This window comes from Dasypus novemcinctus, chromosome 13, assembly GCF_030445035.2.
Source record: "Dasypus novemcinctus isolate mDasNov1 chromosome 13, mDasNov1.1.hap2, whole genome shotgun sequence".
In the NCBI taxonomy this organism is placed as follows: domain Eukaryota; kingdom Metazoa; phylum Chordata; class Mammalia; order Cingulata; family Dasypodidae; genus Dasypus; species Dasypus novemcinctus.
Window position 1 is genome coordinate 61,871,300 of NC_080685.1, and position 27,310 is coordinate 61,898,609.

The 27,310-nt window shown below is 42.6% G+C and overlaps 1 protein-coding gene across 1 annotated transcript in view; it reads left to right on the forward strand.

Moving 5' to 3' along the window:
• The window catches only part of CACNA1E (calcium voltage-gated channel subunit alpha1 E), a 439,591-nt gene that overhangs the window by 66,285 nt on the left and 345,996 nt on the right, over positions 1-27,310 (forward strand). Inside the window, exon 2 of the mRNA XM_004461851.3 lies at positions 26,452-26,718. Within this exon, the coding sequence (XP_004461908.2) occupies positions 26,452-26,718 (267 nt within the window). The remainder of the gene's footprint in view (positions 1-26,451; positions 26,719-27,310) is intronic.

The window sequence follows — 27,310 nt, forward strand, 5'->3', positions numbered from 1 at the left end:
CAAAGTGACAGTAAAAAATTTTTGAAAGTAAATAGAGGTGTTAACCTGATTGTTAAAAACAACATCAAATATAAAACAAACACTTAGCTCTTTCAGAAGTGAGAAGACTTGTTCTCTAAAACAATAGAGGATGATAAGGTCAATATAAACTATAGGAGATTATTCTGATAAGATGCAGAATCTTTGTCTTCTAGGCAGATTATTCAGATGGTTAAGAAAAACTTTACAGTCTCTTACTAAGAGCAGACCAATAATGGAAGAAATTTTTTTTGTTTTAACAGAGAAAATCAAATTCTAGTTTTGCATAAAGATACTGTCACATAAGAAAACCCTTAAAAATCTTATAAACCTATCAAATCTAGGCCAACCTTGAAAATGACAAGTAAACATGAAAAATTCCTTTTTTCTGCAGACTTTCTGCATCTTTCTGTATCCATTCACATTTGTCCTACAACTTCTATTTCTCCTTCTGCAACAACCAATCATTTTACTTTAGGACAGAACACTGTAAGCCAACATTCTACAAAACACAATTACTCCTGAAAGTATGTTTGAATAAGAATTTAATTTGGTTAAACACAAATTTACATTTTTCATCATCTTAAATATCTAGTAGATCTAATGCTGGTTTATCTGATCAATAAACCTGTATAAATTTAGGAATAACATACCCAAGTAGGATAAAATTGTATGCTTGCATTGTGCTTAAAATTGATGACTTGGAAGAGAGAACTGTTTTTAACTTTACTAATAATATTAAACTAGTCCTGCATAACAAAGGTCTACCTAAATTATGCAACATTGTATTAAAAAATATAATAAAAATAGCATTCTTAGTTCTATGAATACTCTTTTGTTCATTGGAAATATTTGAAATTTGGTTTCTTTAATTTCCTGGACTTTAGGAGTGTTACTTTATATATAAGTGCTTATTCATCTTTAAGCCAATTTGAATAGATTTCTTTTAAGGTGTTTTATAAGTTAATTTGGTAATACCATCTGGAGGTAGGAAAGTATTATACATCAAATGTATAGACAGGCACAAATAGAGAGCTTATATAGCTTCAATATAAATTTTTTCAGTCATAATTCAGACATTAAAACACAGTAACACATAAAACATAGAAAACACAAGACTTGCTAGTTTATATAAAAGAGCTGGCTTTCTGTCTTTGCCCCACTTTTATATTTTTGTCAGAATTTGTTCTGGCAGATGGGACATGTTGAAGTTAGTTGCTTAATGGGAAGGCCAAAACTTCCTCATTGATGTTTGTGGAGGAGACTTTGATGATTTTTCTTTTCCTTGATGTGTAGTCTTATAGAAGCTTTGCCCTATTTCTTGGGCCTTATTGAATCTTGATCTATTGTGGAAAGAAGGAGCCTTTCTTGGTCAGACCAGTCAGCTCTTGCCTTCCAGTGTTTAGCATCTGAGGTTTGAACCAACATATGTACAAGCTGATATTGGTCAGATAACCCTGGATCATATGTACCCAAAAGAATTCTAAATTATTCTATGGATAATTATGCTTCTCAGTTCTGTCTTTGACCACAGGCTAAAGGTGGTGGTCATCAGAATGCCATGACTCTGTGAAGGGTCTAACTTTAGAAAGGTTAGAACTAGAAAGGGCATCTGTCTAGTTGCCTTTTTCCCCTCTTCTTCAAAGTCAAAGGGTAAAGGAGAAGGAGGGCTGGTAATTGGTCAAAGGGGATAAAGAGAAGGGGCTGAAGGCACAGTCAAAATCAAGTCAGTATATCTACAGTCCTTTCCAGTTGTCTTGACTTCTTGTTTTATTGGCTATTGTCAAGAGTCTTTTAATGAGGCTGTCTTGGAATCACTAATTCTTTTTGATGCCTCAGAATACCAATCAAAATATACATCCCATTGCTTTTGAGAGATGTGGGGTCTCTTATTTGGCAAATGTCTTCTGAGGAAAACTGTTTTATCTAAACTAAAACTACCCCCATTGTGGCCACTGCAATTTCAAACAATCCTTAGTAAAGTCTGACCAGTTTTGTAAAAATAGACAGGGTACACAACTGGCATCCCAGTTTGGGGGATCCCAGTGTCCAAATTTTTCTACAAAGAAGAACCTGTGTTACTTACTCAAGATTTCAAGTCCTTATGGTCAGATCCCCAGACTTGTTTTACCTGGACTCTTAACTGGAACCTCAGTCTAATCCCCAGGCTTTAGCATTGCTCAGAGTCAGAGCTTAATGCAATTTACCAAGCTCAGATCTGAGAGGAACTTCCCCATTTACCTTGGGGCTCTGTGAGAAAACAGAGAGCACAAAGGGTTCATTGGGTACCCTTTGTCTTTTTTTTTGCCTCTGGATCTCCTTTGAATCCCACTTCTGATGCCAAAACTGTTAAAAAAATCTATTAGACACAATATTATTTATGGGAGTTTATTTGAGTAGTTTATGATTCATGTATGGGGCAGCATCCAAAACACAGGTGGAAAGGAGCTCTACCGAGGAGGTGGAGAATGGGAGCTTTTACAGAAAACATGCAGAAGCAAGTGAAGAAATGTTCTGATTGGCTGTCATTAAATTTCCATTTTCCTTGGGGGGTCTTACAAAATGGGGAGCAGATATACATTAATTAGAACAGTATGCTTGTCTGTTCTGATAAGGTATCTCTGTTGGACCAAAATTGGTTTATTACCAGATGTTGCTCATCTGAAATTCTGCAGGGTGCATTCCATTTTCTCAGAAAGCCCATGTGGGTCAATTGTTTTGTCTTCTGGAAAATCTCTTCTCAAGAGAGGTCCCTCTGAGCAATGTCCAGTGTAGGTGGCCATTTTATTTTCCTGAATACCAGGGATGCTGTGGGAAGGGATCTGCATGGAGATGGGGTAAGGGTGAAAAGAGGAACCTCAAAGCTGGGAGTTGGGTGGGGGTGTCACCCTGTGTGGATTCTGGCTGTGGTGTGAGTCCATCTGTGTCTGTGAGCTGGCTCTCTGTAGCGGGCCAGATGCCCTTCCCCACCTACACTTTCAGCTGCCTTTTCCTGCCTTCCCAGCAGCTTACCAGAAGGCCTGTTCCTGTTCTTCAGATTGCTCTTTTAAGCTGTGTGTCATGATTTTCTCTCACCCCAATTTGTCCTCTTGTTGCCGTGGTAGCTGGCTAGGGGTCTTCCTCTGACTGGGGGTGTCCTGCTGGAAGAGTATGGAAGAGAAGACCTCGCACTGGTCCTGGGCTGACATGTCTTGAGCTTCTTGTGCTATAAGTCCCCTTCTCCTCTATGCCCCCCCCCCACCTCCTTGTAGTTCCCACACCTCCAGTGCCCACCCAAAGGCAAAAGCAAGGGCGAAAACAGTAGCAACATTTTTCTTTTGTTCTGGCCATTTCAGAAACAACGTGGTGAGACATGGACTGCCTCTTTCAGGGTGGAGTTCTGGCTGTTTGGGGAAGAAACCCAAGCATACACGATAGGCTGACTTGTCCCATCCACAACTAGAGAGAGAAAAGGAGGCAATAGACAGGGAGCCAAGGTCAGTCTGTGAAAAGCCACCTCTAAGAAACACAAAGAACATGATGTACTGTAGACACTTGACTTCTGTGAACTAAAGCAACCCAAAGCTTGGAATCTCCAAGCCCATGAAAACAGGCCAAGTACAGGCTCTTGATTTCCCTTTTGAGAGTCCTGTGCTTTTGGAGCATTGTATAACCCCATAATAGTCTTTTCACCTTTCTTTTTGGTTTTCTATCACTCTCCATGGCTATTTTCCACAAGATGTATTATAAATAATTTATTTACTTGTGCATGCATGCAAGCATTCATTCATTCAATAAATGTCCAAGAAATAATCATTAGGTACCTACTACATATCGTGTACTGCTCCAGCTCTGATGATACAACAGTGAACAAGATAGACAAAGTCTCTGCTTTCCAGGAGCTTATGTTCCTCTGAGATAGATTAACCGGTAAACAAAATACCAGGTAATCAAAAAGTGGAAGAGTAACATATAGTGATGTCATAGAGTATGATTGGGCTGTCCAGGAAGGCCTCTCTGAGAAGTTAACATTTAAGTGGTCATCTGGGCACCAGGAAGCAGCCACTATGGGAAGATGGGGAAGAGGATTTCTAGCACAGGGACCAACTAGCTTAAATTCCCTAAAGCAGAAACAAGCTTGGCATGTGTGAGGGCGATCAAGGAGGCCAGTGTGAGTGGAGTTAGGAGAGGGTGGAAAAGATACAGTCAGAGAAACAGTGTATGAGACCCCTCCTCTTGGCCTCACCTGCCTCTGGGACCTTTGGCTGCTTGTTCCAGCCCAAGCCCTGGCTCTATGTAGCCCTAGCCAACTCCATGCAGGTAAAACCTGACAGCACCTCACCCCACAACCATACACCAGTCGGCTCTTAATCTGGAGCTTCTCTGTTGACACTGAGGAACAAGATGCTCAGGACTCTCTTGGTAACTAGAAGTTGGAGAAGGAGATTAACAACCAGAGTGACAGCCTTTGACCAATGGGAGATGGAACCCAGCAGATGAATTCTCTTCTCTCCCCTAATGGATGTCCTGAGACACAGCTACCTGAGCTTTTAGCCAGTGTCCAGCTTGGTAATGCACCCTTGTGTTGGCTCTCCCTCCTCTGCCTTACTTCCCTTTTCTCTCACTTGTGCTTCCTTGGGCTTGCACACCTTAAGAAAGGTACCTAAACCTCTGTCTCAGGCTCTGCTTTCTGGGGAATCCAATCTTGGACAAAGAGGCAGGGTAACAGGAGTTTAAATATAATTCTGAGAATTAAGGGACACCATTAGAGAATATTGAACAGGAGAATGATATGATTTGATTTTTTAAAAAAAGTTAGTTGAAGGGAGGCCAAGAGAGGAAGCAGAATCCGTAAAGGCTGTTCCTGTAGTTCATGGATGATGGCTTGAACAAGAGTGGGAGCAGGGAGACCTTGAGCATGTTGTGCCTGTGAAAAGGGCTGTCACAAAACAAGGCTGCCCTGCGTTGGGACCTGGATGATTGGCTGAGAGGCTCTCAAGAACGGACTTGCTTCTTCGTGGCAACCTTTGTGCTTGGAATTCAAATATGTGGCTCAGCAAGATGATAAATTATAGCCTGCCATGGACCTTCATTACCTCTTAAACATAGAGAGGCTTCAGCATGGGGAACACTGCTAGGGGAGAAATGATGATTTTAAAAATAACTCAAGCCAATGTTTTCCACACTGCTCCCTGGGGTCCCATCAAGAGGAAGGAGCTTTTCTACCTTTATTTAATTTGTTTACACTTAAGAGTGGTGTTTCTTTTGCAGGAAGGGGTCCATGGCTAAATATGTAAGGAAATACGGTTTCCATTAATGAAAAGTAATTTAGCTTAAAAGAAGAGATTGGGTCTTGAATTCAGATAGCTCTGAGTTTCAATTCCAGCATTACTAGTTGTGTGGCTTCAGTCTAAGTTTCCTCATCTGCCATGTGGGGAGTAATAGCATGAACTCCCTGGGGTTGTGAAAATTAGATGATGCAAGTGTGCAAAAGGCCTGGCAATGCTCCTTTTCAGTAGCCCTTTTAAAAAAAAATTTTTTTAAGTTGTCTTATTTTTTAAAGACACATAGATCACAAAAAATGTTACATAAAAAAAATATATGAGAGGTTCCCATATATCCCCCCTACCCCCACACTCCTCCCACATCAACAACCTCTTTCATGGTTGTGACTCAGTAGCCCTTTTGAATAAATGCTGTGGGAAAGGGGAAGGTCAGTGCAGACCTAATCGAGGCACATCCTGTCCTCACTGGGAAGAACTCCTTCCTGGGCTTAGCCAGGAGGTTCTGGAGTTTGTGCCTTTCAGGGAAGGAATATATCCTTATAAAACATTTCTTCTGGAACCATTTAGGAGACTGGAATCTAGCCCTTTCTTTTGAGAAGCTCAAAACAGCATCCATCTATGAATTACTATGATGGTGCCCCTGTGAGATAGTTTGAGACAAGTGTTCAATCCATTTTATAGATGGAGCATTCTGACCCTTCCAGCAGTGTGCCTTCCCCCTTTGCAATCAAACTCTAAGGCATTTTTCTGGTTGATGCTGTCTTCTTCTCTTGCTCCACTAAAAATAATGCCAGACTTTGCAGAATAAATCATCAATCCCTGAGGGTGGCTGATGTGAGTAATTCACATGAATCTCAGACCCATCTCAGATTTAATAATGCTTTATTGAAGTTACAGAAGTATTTTGTGTTATTTTTTTTTGAAATATTGAAAAGCACACAAAGAGAAATAAAGTTATCCATAATACCATCATGTACAATTAATCACTAACACTGGATATCTATTCCTCTAGGGTTTTTCCCTCACATACACATATGTATAAACACTCACACACATATACCCACATACAGATTATTATATTAAATGGGGGTTATAAGTGCACCTCTTGCTTTTGTAACCTGCTTGGTCTGATTAATCATTTATTCTGAGCAGTTTTCCTTTGTCATCAATTATCACTTTAATTAATTGCACAATATTTAACTGTATGACTCTTCTGTATGCTAACCAATTTCATATTGCTCATTTTGCTTATAGATTTTTGTATTCAAATTAACAGTTCAGTAGCCAATTTTATACATGCATCTTCATTGCAAATATGATGATTTATAAGGCCAGATTCCTAGAATTGGAATTATTGGGGTGTAGGCTATGTGCATGTTTAATACTCTTAAGAAGTATTGCCAAATCTCCCTCAGAAAAGTTTGTACTAATTACACCCCTGCCAGTAGTGGATGAGATTGCCCATACTCTTGCCAACTTTGGATATTTTAATTAGTGAAACTATCTCCTGGACTTCTTTCAAAAATTTATTTTAATTATTATATCTATTTCAAATATTTAGGAGAGAAAACAATTGAGAGAGACCCATGTAAATGATGACCAAGATTAAAGGGATAATAATGTTTTGCCATATTTTCTTCATCTCTTTCATTTTTAAAGAAATAAAATGTTACAGATGCATTTATGCAATCTCATCCCTTATTCCTGCTACCAGAAGTCACCACCCCTCAGAAATTGGTATTTCATTACCACACATATTTTACTACATAGATATGTATTAATAAACTCTGTGTATGAGCTTTTTCTGAGTTTTTTATAAAGGATATATTGAGAGTGTCCTTTTGCAGCAAAGTGAGCATTTGTTTTTAAGATTTACCAGTGTGATTACATGCACTTTTAGTTCATTATTTCACTTTCTGCATAGAACTCCGTTATGTGAATAAATCACAGTTTATAATTCATTTCTCTTCTGAGGGCAGTTTGGGTAGCTCCAACATTTTTGCTATTACAAACAATGTTAACATCACCATCCTGGTACATGTGTCCTGGGACACATGCATGAGATTTTCTCTTGGGTAGATATCTAAAAGTGGAATTACTGGGTTTAGAAATGAGTATTTTCAACTTTACTAGGTATCAACACATCACTTTCTAGGATGCTTGTGCCATTTACCCTCCCATCATATGCAAAGTGTCCATTTCTGTAGATCTTTGACAACATCTGGGATTGGGATTATCCAGAGTTATTAAAATTTGCCAATCTGATGGGAGTGAAATGGAATCCAATTATGGCATTAATTACATTTTCCCTGATTACTAATGAAGAACTAATAAAATATTATTTATTGGCCTGAATTTCCTCCTATGCAAATGAGAGATTAATTTGTGCCTATATTTCTATCTTGAAGTTTGTGTTTTTCATATGATTTGTAGGTGTTCTTATATATATTCTAGATATAATTTATGGGTTATAAATATTTTCTTTCTGACATGGCTTGTCCTTCTCACTTTGTTTATGGTGCTTTTTGTCATATTGAGTTTTAGTGTGGTAAAATTTATCTTCTTTTTTTCTTTATGGTTCTCTCTCATTTTGTCTTAAGAATTCCTTCCACATACTGAGATAAAAGTCATATTTTTAAACTAAAATTTTTCCAGTTTGCTTACAGTTGGCTCTTTTAATCCAAATGGAATTTATTTTTTGTGTTTAGTGTTTGGTAGGCTCTAATTTTATCTGCCCCCCCCATTAGTCCTTTGTCCCAACACCATTTAATGACTGGACAGTTTGTTTCCACTCTTTCTGGGCTCCTCATAGTGTTCCTTTGTGTATATCCCATCCCCCATGTCTCACTAATTCAATTTTTATAGCTTTGTAGTTTTGATATGTTGGGGTGAATTCCCTATACCCCTGCCAGATTGCCTTGGCCATTGCCCCTTTATTCATCCATATGGTTTTGAGGATCAGCTAGCCATGTTTCATTTAAAAAATGAGATTTTGATTGGAATTGAAGGAAATTCATAGATTAATTTGAAAGAATTGCCATCTCTAAGCTATTTAGTTTTCCCAACACTAACATGACATGTTTCTTCCTATGTTTAGCTTTTCTGTAATGTTCCTCGGGAGATTTTAAATTTTTTCTCCACATCTTTTACTGTACATCTTTTATTGGGTTTACCTTTAGGTACCTTATAGTTTTGTTGCTATTTCAATGGCATCTTTTTAACAAAATATTTTCTGATTCTTTGTTGTAGATGTATCAGAACTTATAATTTTGTACACTGATTTTATAACCAGCATTCTTGTAAAACTCTCTTATTACTTTGAGTATATTGGGGGGGGGGTAGGTTCTGTTGTGTTTCATATGTAGACAACCTAATAGTGAATAATGACAGTTTTGTTTTTTCTGTTATGGTCCATAATACCTTTTCTTTTTCTTTACTTATTGCATTGACTAGTTCTTCCAGCACAATATTAAATAGAAGCAGTGTAAGTGGGTGTCCTAGTGTCATACCTCACTTCAAAGATATGATTTGGTCTAATGTTCTATACTTCTGAACAATACCTTATCTCTGATCACCACTCCCATTTATGTAGTATTGTTGTCTAGTATTTAGTTCCACTTTGTCTTTGTATATGCAAATATAATGTGAAAATAAACATTGTATATCTATATCAATATCTTCTTCTATATCTACATATTTACCTTCCTGTTCACCAACATCTTTGTTCATTATGCCATTTTCTTGCATGCCATTCTTTCCTTTCACATCAATATCCTTTTTGAGGAATTCTTATCATACTTATTTCACCTGAACCTGGGTGGTAATCTCTTCTTTATTTTTCTGAGGGAGTCTTTATTTCAATCTCAATTCTAAGTAATAATTTAACTACTTATTTGTAACACTTGAATATATTATTCTATTACTTTCTAGCTTGATAACTTTCTAGCTTTGATTATCTAATTGTTCTTTCTTGTAGATGATCTGTCTTCTTTCTCAGGATGCTTTTAAGATTTTTTCCTCCAAAATTTTTGGTCTTTAGATATTTCACTAGAATGTATCTAGGTTGGATTTACTTTTATTTATCTTCTCAGTTCTCATTGAATTTCATGACTGAGAATTCATGTCTTGTGCTAATACTAGAAAATTTATTATCCTTTAGCTCTGAAAATACTGTCTTTTCCTATTTTTTACATTTTCTCTTTCTAGAAATCCCATTGGATATATTTTGGAACTTTCCATTCTGTCCTCTGTGTCTTTTAACTTTATTCATATTTGCTAATCTCTTGCTGCAGTTCCCTGGGAATTTCGTCAGATGTGTCTTCCTGTTCACAAATTCTTTCTTTAGTTGTGTCTAATCTAATAGCCAATTTATCTACTGCTTTTAATTTCAATGACTATATTTATCACTCTTTCAACTCCATCATTTCTTTTTTTATTGTACCTTATCATTTTGTTTCTTCATCTATCTTTTCTTTCTTTAGATGTTTTTTCTATTATTCAAGTTTTGAGGACTCTATTCCTCTTGTGTATTATATCTGCTGACTTTTCCCTATTATGTTTCCTTGTATGATTTTAACATTTTGCTTTTAAGCTCAATTTCAGTTGTGCTTGTTTTTTCTATGGAAACGCAATATGGTTTGTGGGAGTGGCCTCAGAGAGTAGGTTTATTTGGTTCTCTTACTTGGCCCAGGGCTATTACTAGGATTAGTTTGAACATTTATTTCTTGGTCTACAGGTTCTTGAATCACATATGTAATGTAAACTCAGACTATAAATCCATTTAACTTGGAGACTTGGGTTTTGATTTCTCAGGGTTTTACTTTTCTCACTTGGGGCCAAGCAGAGGTAGAAGTTTCCTTGTTATCTCCTTGTGCTGTTGAGTTAAATTGGGTGCAATTGACTTTTAAACTAAGGTTGCAGTTCTTCAAATGTCACAGCTTAATGCAGGGTCTTAATTCCAACTCTATCTACATGAGCTCTTAAAACCTTATCTTCTGTGCCTGAATGGGCATTAAAATTTACCCATTAAATCCTCTAGGCTACCAGGACTAGCCACGGCCTCTCTGACTGTTGCAGTTTCAGTTCACATGCTTATCCTTTTGTTTTTCACTTCCTCCTGGGGATTTCCTTTTATTTCTTGCAAGTTCAGCAATATATCTTTAAAATATTTTAAAATATACTCCTGTACCTTATCTAGTTTTTCTAGAAATTTGTAGGAAGAGGTTTTCCTTATTCTGCCATCAGAGTACTGGATCTCTGAATGACTTTTACAAGGAGAATATTCTAAAAAAGGAAAGCATCAGATATTTCCTGGGGAACACACAGAGTCCTCCTAGACTTTATAAATGTGATGTTCCTAATGAAGAGTTAGTAGGAATCCTGGACTGAGCATAGGGGAAGACTTGAAGAAGGAAGTTGGGGAGAAGCAGCAGTGCATTCATGGGCAAGTACTTTCTGTACCTCAGATGGTACAGGAGTGCTTTGCTAATGGCAGTTCACTTAGGAAAGAGATCACTAATCAGTCCTTACTTGTAGCTCCAAAAATATCTTGCCTAAAGTGATTGAGTTCTTTTAGGAAACAAAAGAATCAGAATCATCAAGCAGGGAGATGGTTCTCAAGTTCTAGTGGAAATGAATTCTAGAAATAAAGTGGGAGTAACAGGGGTGTGGATGACAGTAGAAGTTCAAGGACTCAAGCTTTCTTCTAGCTTTAAAAATGAAACATAAAAGGAAAGAGAAGGAGAAGCAGGAGTGAAGGTATAAGGGGTTGTGTTGAAAACATTTGTGTAGGAGTTTTTACTGGGGGTGAAGGCAGTTTGGAAGGGGAAATGCTATTCTTTGTGGGGTCTCATGACTGCATTTCTTAGTATGGAGAAATCCTTGTCTGAGAACCATTTGCTAAGCCTTAAGTTGATGGTATTGGATTGTGATTACCCTGTGGGAGCTTTCAGACTGGGATCTCCTTAGAGACTCTGCTAAGAATATTTTCTTTTATAGGGAGCCATAGAACTCTATGTTGGGCTATGGATCCATCAGAAAAACAGAGGTGCATCTTGCGCCTCTGGGTTCATTCCGGCTCCCAAAGGCTGTGACATACCAGATATGATGGAGGAAAATGAAAGGCAGTGCATGGTGTGGCGAGAGCCATCCATTGGGAGTTACTTCATTTCTGGTTATGATGCTGATGAGTTGTGTGATCTTGAGCAAATCATTTGATCACTTTATACCAGTAGTCTTAGACCAGGGGTGATTTTGTCCCCTCACCCCGCAAGTGACTATTTGACAGTATCTGGAGGTATTTCTGAGTATCACAACTAGGTGATTGCTTCTAGTATCTAGTGGGTGGTGGCCCACGATACTTTTAAACATCCTGCAGTGCACAGGACTGACCCACAATGAGGAATTATCCAGTAATTATCAGTAGTGCCGGGGCTGAAAAACTCTAGTCTATACCTATTTTCTCATTTACAAAATGGATTGTTTAGAAGAGGTGATTTGGATGCATCTGACTGGATTGGATTAGGTCTGTATTCAAATTATCCATCTATCTAACACAGACCACTTTTATCCACATCATAACTATAGAGACATGAATCAAATAAAATAAGTAGAAAACATTTTCCTTTTTTCTACTAAAGAACAAAATCTTGTGCTCAAGATATTGTGAGATTTGCACATATACAACAGCCACTGTGAATGCTTCCACATTCTGGGACATCCATCTAGTTGTCTTACATTTGCAAATTGCACTTGTACCTGTGAGGTTATCCTTGAGGAGTTAAGGAGGATTCTCCCTGAGCTGAACTGATTATCCCTAGACCAGGTTTACCACTTTCAGCATCCTCATATCACCTTCCCAACATGGCTCAGATCCTAAGAGCCCATGTTCTGTTTGTGTCTACTTGGTTTTGCAGGTAGTTATTCAGACATTTACTCATTCATTCATCAGTCTTGTATTCAGCACTCACAAGGCAAAACGGAGTGCATTTGTTGCTATGGAGAATACAAGGATGAATAAGTCAAGCCCCTTGCAATGTAGTGGGGGTAAAGGAATTCATACAACACAGTACCTGAGGTAGGGAATCCTAAAGTGCCAGAGGTACTTAAAAGAGAGAGGGGTCACTTTGACCATATGATCACAAGAGACTCCATAGAAGAGGTATTTTAAATCTAAATAGTCTTTTGACAGGGGAATATGGAAAGAGGGGGAAAGAAGGGAGAAAGAAAAAATGAGAAATGGTATAAAGGAGGAATATTTCAAGATGCGTTTATGGAGCGGTGAGTAATTCAGCTGCATTGGAGAAGGCTGAGAGTACTGCAAAGTAGTAGGGCATAGTACTGGGAGCATAGACTGGTGAGGTTATTTTGTTGAGCCCCAGTCCTTGAAATGAGGGCTTGGATTGGATGATATTTATGTTTACTTCAACCCTAAGATGCTAAGATCTCATGAGTCTGTGTATTTAATAGGCATTAGAAAACTCATTCATTCATTCAACAAAAATTATTTGCTTGATGATTATGTACCAGCTCCAGTTCTAGGCACTGGGGTTACGATGTGAAACAAGCCCCTGAGTTCTCTTGCTCAGAAGGATGGGGATGGGGGCAGAATTGTGTTATGCACTGAACTGTTGTGGTAGAAACTGGAACAGGAAGGTGGACTACGAGCCTCTTCCCATCTTCTGAGCAGAAGGTAGGAAATTCTGAACTCAAATGGTGGTAGTGCAAATGGAAAGGAAAGGAAGGTTGTAAAAGTAGTGCAGAGGGAAAAAAAGAAAGTGACAGAACTCAGGGAATGGCTGGCGTGGGAGGTGGACAGGAGGAAGAGTCAAAGAGGCACCCAAAGTTTCGTGCTTGAGTTAGAGGGAATGTATAATGCTATAAAAAGAGTTAGAGACCTGGGAAGGAGATGGTTTTGAGGGAAAGATGAGGAGTTTGTTTATAAACTAGGGGATTCATGGTTCTTCTGGGCAGTCCAGGTGGAGGATCCCATGGAGCAACTGTAAACATGGTAAATGTGGAACCGGACTTTGAGAAGAATTGGGCTGAAGATAGAGAGATTAGCTTTAGTTGAAGCCATGGTGATGGATGAGATCACTGAGAGATCTTGTTTGCTTAGAGAAGAGGGTAGAAAACAGACTCGGAGGAATGTGCACAGTTAGGAGGTGGAAGAAGAAGAAGAAAAAGTGAAGAACAAGATGAAAATGCAGTGAGGGAGGTGGGAGGTGAATGGTGGATTGGAGATGCTCGGGTGAGGAAGGAGGAAGGTGAGGGAAGCCAATTCATTCTGAGTCCCTGGTGCATCAGAACATGCACATGCCCTAAGAGCCTTCAGGGAAAGACTCCAGTTTAAAAAAAAAATCCTTGAAATGTATTCAGCTGTAAAAGTGTTTAGCCACCTGATCACTTTATCATTTCTTAGTGCCTCAGCTAAAGGGTGAGAAGAGAGAGGGAGAGGAGGAGGCTTTCCAGTGAGTCATCCCTCCTGTATGTTAGAAGTTCTGCTGAAAAGGTTTACCCCGAGAGAAGGCGGCTTAATTTATTTTATAATAGGTTCCTGGAGCACTGTGGCAACAGTAGGACTAGGGAAGCTACAGCCTTTGCCCCTTAGAGGTGTACCACCAAGGGGCAGACCTCTGGGGACTGCCTGATTCATTTTGTCTGTGCCATCCTGTTCCCCATAGCCTGGAGGGCTGAGTGACTGTGTGGGGATTTGTAGCTCATACATATCCCGGCAAAGGCACTTTCAACCCTTTTCCTCTGGGTCTGGCAAGAGAAACCTCTGTGCCCATCTGCCTGACCCTCACTGAGTCCTGACAGACTTCACGCTCTTTCTCTCTGGGCCCTCAAAACCAGCTTGTCTAGCTGTCAGAGTCGGCGTTCGGGCCACATGTAGTCCTTCAGATTGCACCTTGTGGTAAGTGTGTGACCTCTGCCATCAGGCAGGTCTGGCTGCCCAGCTTAGCTGTTCCACTTACTAGCTGTGCAGTCTTAGCTGAAGGATTTAGCTTCTCTGATCTTCCCTTGCTTCTTCCGAAAAGTGGTGAAGCTAACTATGCCTAGCTCATGGGATTCTTGTGCAGGTTAACTGTAGTAACATTCGCAGCACTTGGCTCTTCCGTAAATGCTAGTTATTATTGCCTCTGTGCGGCCTTTTTTCTTTCTTCTGTTTAGCTCTCTTTTTGTTGAGATGTTTTCAGAATTCCTTTCCCTTTCTCCATGCAATGTTTTTCACTAAAAAAAATGTAATTAATTTGAAAAGAATTATAACTTAACACCCCTTAGCCAGCCTCTGTCTGGCTTCCTGGGCAAATGATGGGCCTCACAAGTTTTGATTGTGCTGGTATAATTCCTTCTTGGAAAGAGGGAGCTGTCTTTTGACATTATGTATAATGGCTGGTGTCTATCTCTGCAAACAGAACAATATACCACTCACATTGGCGTGACACTCTAAGTTTACCGTGCGTTTTCACACACATCATCTCAACATCACTCTGTCTGGGTCTTTCACCCCCAGGGAGTGGGCGCCTGGCTTCAGTTTTTAGACGTGTGTGTGTTTGAAGGATTGTTTCTTTTCTTTTAACACAAAAAGCTGACGTTTCAAAGCAGGTGGGGTGTGGGTTAAACACCGTTCTAAATGGCAGACCTGCTGTTCGTGGGGAGGAAGAGTGGCCTGGACGTTTAAAAATAACCTGAACATTATAGACTCCTGTGAATTCTACAGCCCGGAGCACTGTGAGTCTGTGGGTGTTTTACCTGCTGGAGTGTGGGCAAGAAAACAAGCTGAGAGTCAGGAGGATTTAAATTTGCCTAATCCTTTAGTGGCACGTGTTGGCAGCAGAAGCATTCACACACACAAAATAAAGCTAGACCCGAGGATCAGGGCTGATGTTCCTGAACAGTACCAAGAGTGATACCCTTGGACTTGCTGGGCACAGAGCCCTGGATAATATTTGGGTCTGCAGTGCCATGGACCCTCATTTTCTGCTGCTGCACAACTATCCACCCCATCATCCCTCCCCTCTCCTTTACACCTGCAGAGTTTGGCTGTTCACTTTGCTGAAGAGCTACTGGAGACCAAACCACCAGGGTGGGTCAGGGATTGGGACATCTTGGGTAGATATGGCCACTCACTGGAAAACAAGTAAATAATGTGTAAAATCATGCTCATCATGAGTCAGTTGTGGGCAGTAGCATAGCCATTAGGTTTTTAAAATTTATTTTTTATTTTATTTTATTTTTTAAAGATTTATTTATTTATTTATTTATTTATTTATTTATTTATTTATTTCTCTTCCCTACCCGCCCCCCCCCCCCCACCCCGGTTGTCTGTTCTCTGTGTCTATTTGCTGTGTCTTGTTTCTTTGTCTGCTTCTGTTGTTGTCAGCAGCACGGGAATCTGTGTCTCTTTTTGTTGCATCATCTTGTTGTGTCAGCTCTCCATGTGGGTGGCCATTGGGTTTTAAGTAGTTTTAAACAGTTTGGGATATGGCAATGCAGAACTGCAGCAGCAGAAGCAGCAGGTCGGGTTAATATACTCATGTTTTGGAATATAATGCACTTGAGAATCTATAGTCTCATTTGGTCTGTCAACAGCCCCCTGAGATTCAGAGGGCAAACATTACTATTGTCATTTGTGCATGTGGGGTTATTTATACAACCAGGACTGAAGTGCCAGTCTCCTGCTGTTATCTCACACCTTGAGGACTTGTTTATTCTGAGGCTCTTCACCACCTGCTGTAGACAATGGACAAGTTCTTCTCTCTTGGACTTGTAGGGTCATCATGAAAGAAAGTGACCAGTCCAAATCTCTACTAATGATATCGGTGAGAGGCCCTAATGTGGGCTAGTTAAGATAATGGGTTTTGGAGACACTGTTATGTCATTCACCACCTGTCTGACCCTAAGGGAATCAGCTAGTCTCTTTCAGTACTGCTTTTCCTATCTATAAAATGGGAATTATAATAGTACCTCCCACATAGAATTATGGGCTTAGCATGGTACCTTGCATATAAGTACTCAATACTTAATTGCAATGAACATTATTAATAACCCAGTAGCCTGTACTTTTCTTCATAATTATTCTTGTTAGATGGATGTTCATTTTTCTCTTTGATATGAAGTTATGACTTATTAGAGAATCGGAATGATTGTGACAAAGGGCAAATAGCATAATAGGAAGCTTTGGGTTATCATACTAATACTTGACTACTTTACATGTGGTTGTATCTGGTTGTACAATGAGTTATGTGAAAAAACTAATCTTTAAGGGAAAGCACTGTATTCTAGGTATATCTCTGTGCATATGTCTGTCCAAGGGATTGACTTGTTAAGGGTTGTAGGAGTATTTTAGAAATATAAAATCTCTCTTAATTGAGAATTCTGTTTCTACCTTTTCCATTTTTAAATGCCACCATTGGTAATACTTAGAAATATTCAAAAGAGCTTGTAATTTGTCTTATTTGAATGTACTGTATTAAGCCTGTTTGACAGCTCTCAACAGCAAAGACGAAAATTACTTGCATATGTATATATACTTGGCTGGCAAAACTCGAGATCAGATCAAAATTTAGTGTGTGTGCCTTTGCATATAGGTGAAAGTGTGTGTGTGTGTGTGTGTGTGTTTCTTTTACATGTACTACTTTAGAAGAGCAAGTGGCATGATGATATTTGTAGAGAGAAGATTTGGAACCAACTAAGGCTGTAATTGATTTTTTTAAAGCAGAATTTTATTCTTCTAAGTTTCATTTTCTGCATTAAAAAAAAGGGATCTGAGAAAATGTTCTTTATGTAGGGGTTCGGAATGTCTTGTCAGTAGCTGATTCCCCAAATCTTATTTCAACCACATTTTTAAAAGAATAGGAAAGACCACTCGTAAGTAATGAACCTATAATTTAACGATTGGTAAAATGAGGGTGACACTGTTATTGTGCTTGAAATGCTCCCTTTGAGTTAGAGTCACCTAATCTCCTACAAGAAAGGTATATATATATAAAGGTATTCTTCATATAACAGGAAGGTGACTGTTCAACCCAGGAGGAATATCTGGGAATATCTGGCAACAGAGCAGGGACTCTGTGTCAGAGCCAGAATGTGTTAGAGAATGGGCAGCCCCTCAGAAAGGGACCAGATACCTGAGTGTTGTCATTGACCCAAGAGTTGCAGGAGGTTCATTTATTCATTATTCATTCATTCATTGACTATATATTGAGTAAAAGCCAACTATAAGGGCAACATACTGCAGGACTATAGGTAATAAAATGAAGGGAAAGAAGCTCATGCTGTAATTGAGGCGATAAGGCAAATACAATTGAAAATTTAGATAAGAACATAATGGTTAAGTTACATTTATGACAACAATGACCGTAAGTAAACAAAATGGTATATGAATGATAGAGACATTGTGTGAGTTTATAGGAAGTGTATGTAGATCATGGAGTTAGAGAGATTATGGAAGTCTTCGTGAAAGAGGTAGAATTGAACTGGACAATGTCTCGAAGGGTGCCTAGGAGTTTAAAAAGCAGAAAAAAGAGGAAGAATGTTCTTGGTCAGGTACTATGAGTGAGGGCTTTGAGGTAAGAGTAGGTATGATGTGTTTGTTGTAACCCTGGTTGGAAGGGAGAGTTAATATTTTGGTACATGGGGAGATAATGTTGGAAAGAAGGGTTGATGTCAGTTTGTCTTGAATGTCAGGCTAAGGAGTTCGGCCATTTTTTTAGGCAGGGGGCAGCTGCTGTATTTAAGTGATTAAGTGATAGGGAGAATGACGGAAACTGTAACTTTGTGAGGGAGATTTTGCTTTGAAGGAATTATAATGACTTCACTTTTAAACACATGAGTTGATGTAGTGGAGGACTATCCATATAGAGATACTCATCATTTAATTGGACGTTTGGATCTGGAAATGAGTTGAGAGGTGAGGGCTGGAGATGAAGATGTGGGCATGTAGGGGATAGTTGAAATAATGGGTAAGCTATGACCTCTGAGAGAGCAAAGTTAGGGAAGATAAAGGGTGAGGATAGGCCTGTGGTATGCTCCTACAATAAGAAGAGAGGAAGAAGAGGAGTAAGAGAAGGAAACAGTGAGATACTAGAAGTCTGGTGATTGGGACATTGAGACGGGGACTTCTGAGAAGGAGAGAAAATCATGGTGCCAAATGCCGCAGAATGGTAAAGGAACAGGAGGGTAAAACAAGGACCATTAGTAGGTCTCTGGGTGGGTGGGGGTGTCTTAGTGCAATTTCTGGGAGTGCAAGGGGCAGGAGCCTGCAAATGGCCCCACACATCCTTCAAAGCCCAGGTGTACATTTCAAAACTGGCCTTAAGTCCAGATCATATGGAATGTCTTATTCACTCTTATTATTTTATACCAGGTGGGTGTAACCAGCTGCTCAGTGTAGGCGAGCGTGGGAGAGAGAGGGTGTGGTGATGGACAGGTGGTGGCTTAATCGGCTGATGATTCCAACTCAAAGCCCTATAAGAGGCAAGACTGGTAGGTGTGGGAGGATCTAGTTCTTTCATCTGGCCCTTCAGGGTCTTCTGGCCTCTGTTTGAGCCCTGAGCTGCTTTTCCTGTTCCTCTGACATTATCTCCAAGAGCAAAATGTGGCAGAGGTGGGGGGTGGTCAAGACAAGCAAGTTCAGAATACAAGCTGGGTACTTTCTCTCCTTTGCCCCAGCCCCTGACACAATGCCTGCCATGTGAAAGATGTTCATTTTATGTTTGCTGAATGAGTGAATCAGCCTGAGCCCAGCCCAGGCTGAGCAAGCTTCGCAATGTGTGGGCTCTGTTTTGTTTTCTGAGTCAAGAGGCCAAGGGGGCGGATGGATGGGTGTGCTTCCATCAATTGTTCTCACCCTTATGCTGCTGTGCCCTCTGCCCACTCTGGGGAATTGTCCTGCTGCACTTGGCCTGAGCTGGGCAGCAAGGTTGGGCCCCAAGGGTGGGAGCCGAGATGGATAGTGATGGGGCAAGGATTCTGTGCTGTCTTGGGCTAACCTCTGGACCACACACACTGATATTCCTAGTAAGAGTTAATGTCTGTTAGGTTATACCAGTTGGCTGTTGTCCGGGCAAAAGACTGACCTCCTCTTATGGAAAAGAAATTGAGGTGGTAATAGATACATTAACTGTCTGGATGATATATCTAGGTGATCCTGGCTAAGTGGAAAGAAACTAAGCATGGTGACAGATGAATTCATCCTACACATATTGCAGACCCTCCACATCCTGGATGCTCACGCCCCATGTTGCTTCTCTGTGCCTCCAAGACTTCTGCATGCTTTCTCCAGACTGCCCTCAGGAGAAGGTCTGATTCACGCAGTCTCCCTGACAGGAGGTAAAAGGTGTGTGTTTCTGGTTGGTTTTACAAAAGAATAAGAACGTGGATTTTTCTGTGGAACTTCCCTATCACAGAGTTGCTGCTATGCCAGGTGGTTGAGCCATCATTTGGAAGGGATACACAGAAGCAGGGTCCCTGCCCAGGCTCCTGCCCAGGTAAGCCCTGAAACAACATCCAGTTCATGTCAGGTGTGATTTGGGGCCTTGACTATCCATGCACTTAGGATGGGCAGCCTGAGTTTTAGATCCTTTGGGATTGTTTTTTGGAAACTGCATAGCAAGGGAATTATGTAGCAAGGTTATGTAGGAAAACGGTACAGGGAGTTGCATAGCAAGACTCCACGAGCAAAGAATAATTTTGCAAAAATTTTAAAGAAGTAAATGATACTCAGCTTCTGAGTTAAAAAGAGAAGAACACATAAAGCCCTTCTCATGCTCCAAAGCCCGGCTCCAGTAGTGTCTCTTTCAAAGTTTCGTCATTGATTCTTCCCTTTTCCTGCTTGTCTCCGGGGAGGGGCCTGACTCCGTCTCCTCCCAGTGCACTCTCTTAGGGTACACCCCATTCTCTGCCTTGTAGTGAAAGCCTTCATGAGTATGTTTCCCCCTTCTCTTTTAAACTGTAAGCTCTTAAACGCTGTGATTATGTCCAATTTATCTTTGAGCTTCAGAATTCCTGAGAACAATGTGTGGCACATAGAAAAGGCTTAGTGAGTATTTCTTAGATGCCTTTATGAAATCTTGCCTAAGTGAAAAACACGTCTCTGGTCTCTAATGTTTTTCCTTTCATTCTTTTCCCCCTATTCCTCTTTCTGACCCAGCCTCAGACACTTGCCCCTCGGTGCTCTTCTGTCCACTCCCCACCCCTCCCCTAAAGCCATCCCTGGGCTGCACTTCCAAATCGGCTTTCAGAAATAGAAGTCCATCCAATGTGCAGTGTTTGCTGTGTGTGACTGTGGTCATAGCTATGAAAGTGGAAATGTATTTGACAAACAGTTATGTAGCATTTACTGTGTTCCAGGTACTGTCCTAAGAACTTGATACATGATAACTAATATAATCTTCATAACAGCCTTTTGGGTCAGGATATATGCATTCCTGGAAATTTAACCCTCTGGGAGACTCCTTGGCTCAAGGCCACATCTTCCTTTTCCAGGACACTTGGGGTCAAGCCTATGACCTGCCTCATAAGCAAGGATAACATTGTTTTGACATCCATTATGCTAGTAGTGGTCCCACATTGTAAAGATCTGGTCTTGTTATCAGGAGATATGGCTCTGCTATTTCCTAGCTCTGTGCACAGGAACAAGTCTCTGAGTTGCAGATAATAGAATGTACCTCACAGTCCTGCAGTGAAGATATGATGAGCTAACACCACCACAGTTGGCACCTAGGAAATGTTGAGTTGTCATAAATGAATGGTTTTACAAACACTCAGCAAAAGTTGCAGATCTCTGGTTAGCTGATGGCTATTGGAGCTCTGGGGTTTCTCAGGCATAGGCTTGAGAGGTGCTAGTTCTAGAGATGGGCATTACATAAGGATGTGACGTTATGTTTTCACCCCCAGGAAAAGCTGCAAAGTACTGTGGAAGCCACCAGACTCCCGAGATGTCTGCATTGCCATAATGCTTGTCTGCTCTGCTAGGCGTTTGCACATGGTCTCCTGCCAACTTTTTTCTTAAGAACCCACTCCCAAATCCTCTCTGCATCATGTTCCTTAGATCACTGCTTTGCATAAGAGTCTATTTCTTGGGAAAGTTCAACAGAGAAAAAATAGAACAAAAGGGGCTCTGATAGCTTAGGCATAAACTATCGGAGTATAACTGGCAGGGTAGGGATGTTGAGGGAGCAGGGCTGATGGGATGGCACATGACTTTTTGAATGAGGTATAGATTTGCACACTCCTCAGTGAAGGGCTAACATCCTATGAATATGGCCACAGCCTAACAAATCTGGGAAGAGCTTTATGAATGAGGGAAATAGACAGTGTTTCTCATAATCTTGCCACTCATGTCATCTATCCATCTTAGTATAAGCTCCCTTGGTCTGCCTAGACTGGAGGGAGTGCAGTCACCTTATTACCTTCACTTTCCAGAGGGAGCTGTGGGATTGTCTATCAGCCTTCTCCCTCCCCTTCCCCTGCCCCTCCACTCCTACTCCTGCTTGGCCTTGGATGACAGACTGAAAGAGAGGGGCTACAGGAAGGCTTTGAAGTTTAACTGTCTGTATGGGTTAACAATCTGAGAAAGTTTTTCTCTCGTTTTCTCAGCTCCTTTTGGATTCCTATCTCAGGAGTTTGCAGGACACTCTGTGCATAAAAACACAAGCATTCAGGTGCCCCATATTAACTTCCGTGTGTGTGTGTGTGTGATGTCAGCACTTTTGCCCAGTGTGTGGGCCTGCCCTTCCCAGTGAGATAGGCTGGTTACATTGTGCTGAAATTTGGGGCTTGGACCGCAACAAAATCCCACAGTAGGGTAGAAGGCTGGTGATAAGAAGTCACCTCTTTTAGAACATCTAGTCCCTGAGACATTGGTGCATGGGGCCCCGGGCTGCCAAATACCTGTGCACACAGCAGTATAACAAGTGACCAGTAGATGGTGCTCTGACAACAGCAAAGTACAGCTACTCTGCCAGACCCTTCTAGGCTGGAAAGGGATTTTCAGATGGTCTTAAACTGACTTCTAATCCATTATGATCAGTTTCTGATTTTTCACATTTCCATTTGTGGGTTCTGAAGCAGGCAGTGGAATTAAGGGCACTGGAAGAAGGACGCCCACCAAATTCCTTTTACAAAGAGCATTATGGCAATGATCTGATCTTGGACTTGTTCTATGGACTCTCCTGCATCTCAAGGGAAATAGATGTGTTTCCTGTCAAGCACCTTCCCAACATGGTGCCAGGAGCATTTGGCTACTGATTAAATTCAATTTGAGGATGGCAGGCATAGCATTTCCCCAGGCTTAGAGTGACTGTATAGTTTCTTCTCTTGACCATGAACAATTTGGAAGTATACTATTAATTTCCTGAAGGGCAGCGAGGGTATTAGAACCATAAACTGAAAGTTAGAAGATCTGCTAGAAGTCCAAGCCCCCTACTAGATGTGGGCAAACTATTTAATGTTTCTGCAACTCTGCTGCTTTGTCTGCCAAATCAGGATCAAAACTCAGGCTGACATCAGAGGTTTGGAGTGAGAGTCAACTGTGGGGTCTGTGTACACCGAAAACCATTACAAACATATATTAGTCAATCATTAAAATTGTAGCCCTCTTGGGGGCCTGGAGAAAGGTGGGATTGGAGAGCATGAAACCAGTTTAGAAATTTATAGATCTCAAAGGTCTCAAAGAGGGTGGAAGATAAAGTGTGATTTCCTCCCAGAGACAGGTTTGCCTCTATCCCTTTGGGCTGCCTCCTTAAAGAATTCCCAGCCTCCAACTCCCCTACATAGGTGCTATTCAACTTAGTGTGTGCTACACAATCCCCAACCTCTGCTGTCTTTTTGGGAGGCAGGAAGGTTAGGCTCCAACCCCAGTGGGTCCTCACATTTCCATGTATAATATTCTGTCCTAGGGAATCTAGGTCTCTAAAGATTTACCACAGCCACAGAGAATGTAGACATTGTAGAGAGAGGAAAGGGAATTTGCACTGATTCTCTACTGAGTGGCTGACGCTGAGAGGAGACAAGTCAGGGGTCTCTGATCTTCCAAGCACCACTTCTAGGAAGTAAAAGGCTAGAGAGCCCTGCTCACCCTGAATGTTAAACAGACACAAGATAACAAGGCTGCAAGTGACTGGCCACCATCCAAGCTGTGAAGGACAGACCACAAAGGAAAGGGCTGATGTTGCAGCATGAGGATGAGGTCCATAAGGCATTCTAGCCAGTGAGGTGACAGAGTGGATACATTATTTTTGTCATCATCATTTTTTGTTCATTATTGTATCTCAGCACCTAAAACAGTGCCTGGCACATGGAAGATACTAAAAAATAATTGCCGAAGGAATGACTTGGACTATGGTCCTGCTTGAAGACATGGATGTGGGCTTCTTGATTTCTTAAAGGTTTGTCTAATCCTATGTAGTTTACATGGTTACTAAGACAGCAGCTTGTGACTGATTTTAAGTGACTAGCAAGCTGATGAGACTTCATGGTTCACAGAACCACCTCCCCTTTTACTTCTGACTAGGTGTTCAGACAAAAGAGAACCCTCCAGTTAAGATAGGTGAAAGGACAGAGGAAAGCAGTCATGTGAAATCAAAATACCAGTTAGAGCTGACTCACTTGGAATAGTAATTTGGGCCTGACATGGGCTCCACTGAATCCAAGGGTCAATACACTGTCCCCAGGGGTAGCAGTGCCTGCTGAGGATGGGCATGTTGAGAGCATTCCTTTGGATTTCCAGTACCCAGAGAGTTTTCCTTCACACACATTCACATACACACACATTCACATACCTTCTCACACAAAGGCAAAAGACACGTGTCAGTGCTCACATGGCCTTGCCCACACAGGCACACACACGTAGGAACACACACGCCTCTCACTCAGACGTCACCTCACTTTTCACCAATTAATCTCACACAGAGAAGCTGCCTTCCACACACTTTCATCCATGATTTCCAACCTCAGGGCTTTGGTCAGTCTTCTTATTTCCTTTGCCAGTCCCTCCCTCCACTTCTTCCCTTCCCTTTTTCAGGTGGAGAGGATATAAACAGGACTCTATGTTGAGGCCACGACAGGAAAAAGCAGAAGTGTGGACATGGAAGGGGACTGCTGGTCCTTGTCCTCAGTTTAAACCACCGACTCACTTGTGGGGAAGGGCTTGTTCACTAAACATGGAGCTCTTTCTCTGGGGCGTGGAGTGCTACCTTTCCCACTTCAACAGCTCAGGAACTAACTCTGCTTTGTTCTTCATTAATGGGGGTTGGGTTTGAGGTAGTCAGTGGAGCTAATTTGGGGCTAAAAGACTCAGGCAGGAGTCCTCCTCCTATTGTTTAGATTTCCAGGAGTGTGGTTTGAGCGCAGAACTCACAACCTAGAGCCCCAATATCTGGCCTACCATCCCAGGAGAGGAAGCAAAGCGCTCTGCTGGAACCCGATCCAGGAGACTGCCCCAGATAACCCAGTTTGGAGATTTGAGTGCAGAAGCTCTTGCCAGGAGCCAGCACCAGAGCGCGGGGCCTCCAGAGGTCCCTAGTGTCTTCCCAAGGGCCTCCAGGCTGCTAGGTGGGGAAAGGGGGTGGGTGAGCTGCCTCTTACGCGGACATCCCTTGGCAGCATTCGTGGAGCCCGGGAGGTGCAACGCAGTGGCAACGTGACTCTGGTGCGCAGGGCGCAAAGGCCCCAACTCCCCGACAGGGCGGGGGTGGCCCCGGCACAGCGCCGGGCACTGCGCGGGGCCCAGCACTAGCTGGACTGAAGGCGCCATGGGTGCGCGCTTGCGTGTGCGCCCCCTGCTCTTCCCCAGTCTCTTGCGGAGACTGGGCCGCCGCGCCGCCACCTGCGCTCGCTTCTCTCCTCGGCATTACTTGTGGCAAGGCGACTCTTCACTGGCCTTTGCAGAGGTGACCTATCCTTGGGCTAAATAAATAAATAAGCTACCCCAGCATTGAATCCCGGCGACCTCCTGCTGCAGTGGGCCGGGGTCCTTCCGGCCGCGTCCCCGCCCCTCCCCGCCAACCCCCTCCCCCACCTCGCCCTGAGCTCCAGTGCGCGCCTGGCTGCGCCTCTGCGCTCTCTCGCTGTCTTTCCTCTTGGCCTCCCCCTCTCCTTTCCTGCCTTCTTCTCTGCTCCGCGGAGGGGGGCTGTTAGGGTGGAAGAGGTTGACCAAGTCATTAGTGAGGAAGTTCAGTCCTTGGACAACTCCTGTGTCAGGCTACCGCTAATCCCTGCTGCAACCTGTTCCTCCCTCGCCAGTGCTCGCCGGCTCGCCCACCCGCCCTCTCCCGCCCTCTCCCCGGCGCAGCCGCGGATCGCTGTTGCATGCTGATCCGGGGAGGCGGTGGCAGCGGCGGCGGTGGCGGCGGCGAGCGCTTCGGGCGGAGGCTGACACTCGGACTTCGCTGCTCTCTGGATGCTGCTTAACTTCCATCCCAAGCGGAGGAGCTTTTAAGTCATTTGCCGCTCTCACGTTGGATCGGCTTCTTATTTTGGTATTTTGGGCGTTGCGATTTAGGCAGGAACCTCAGTACTGCTCTCTCCCTCCCTCCCTCCAACCTTCGGATGCGTCTGTGCTGGCAGATTTAAAGACCCAAGTCCTGGCTGTGGAATTTCTTAGACGGACTTAGAGGGACTGGCGTTATAAAGCATGTCATCGTGATCCCTTACTCATCTTTTTTTAAAATAAGTTCTTTGTTTTAATTTTTCCCCCCTCCCTCTCCACGCCCTTCCCCCAACCAATAAATCACCAAACTGTTACCTAGCGGGCCGGTGCCTGCCTCTCTCCCTGAACTAGGTGGTGCGTCTGCCAGAAGAGGAGCTATGTTTGAAGAGCAGCCTACTCCACCCCTCTCCTCTCCAGTCCCTGTACGCCACCACACACTGGCATTTTGAAAAAAAAAAAATTGTCTCCAGAAACTGAGCACCCCAAGCCCTCCCCCCCTTTTTTTTCCTTCCCGAGGAATGGAGCTTCGCAGAGGTTGTATTTAGATTCAACAGTTCAGAGCGGCGGGGCTGCTGCTGCCGCCTTTCCAAAGAGCTCGCCGGGCTCCCAGGAGACGGTGGTCGCGGTGCCCGTCTGGATGCTGCTCTGAGTCTCCGTGTGTCTTTCTGCTTGTTGCCGTGTGCCAGTGTTCGGCCGCGATCACCTTTGTGTGTCTTCTGTCTGTTTGAACTTCAGGATGGCTCGCTTCGGGGAGGCGGTGGTCGGCAGGCCGGGGTCGGGCGACGGAGACTCGGACCAGAGCAGGAACCGGCAAGGAACCCCCGTGCCGGCCTCGGGGCCAGCGGCCGCCTACAAGCAGTCGAAAGCGCAGAGGGCGCGGACTATGGCATTGTACAACCCCATTCCCGTCCGGCAGAACTGTTTCACCGTCAACAGATCCCTGTTCATCTTCGGAGAAGATAATATTGTCAGGAAATACGCCAAGAAGCTCATCGATTGGCCATATCCTTTCTTGCCCACCATAACTGCCCTCTCCCCCTTGGCATTTTTTTCGGGTGAGGGGGCGGGAGGCTAGCGTGGGATTTAGCCCCCACCACCTTCCCGGTGCCACTTTGCCCCTTTTTCTGACATGCACAATTTACTTTGGTGCTCTAAGGGGCGAGCTTGGTGCGGTAGAGACCGTTTTGCGCACTAGTGTTTTTCAAGGTAAGACTTTCGGCTTTTGGTTTTTCCTCTGTGGAAATCTGTAGCGCCCTGGGCGTGTGGCGCTGCTGTGTCTGCTCCTGTCTGGGCTGGGCTCTCATTCCCAGGCCTCCAGTTCCTTCACAAGCTGCAGTCTGCAGAGATTGGGTTGTCCCTAACCTCATGACTTTCTTTCATAATTGCGTCTCCCTTTTCTTCCTTTTAAGCCACCCCAGCACCCCAAGTTGGGGAGACACCTGCACAGCCTGCTTGCGGGGAAGTTGAGGTTCCATGAGGGGATTTATCAGTTCAGAGCGCCAAGAGCCCTTGGGCCAAAACTCTGTATACAAACAGACGAATGACCAAAGCAGGCTTTCGGCTGGGGACCCAGCTAACTCTCGGGACTAAGTTT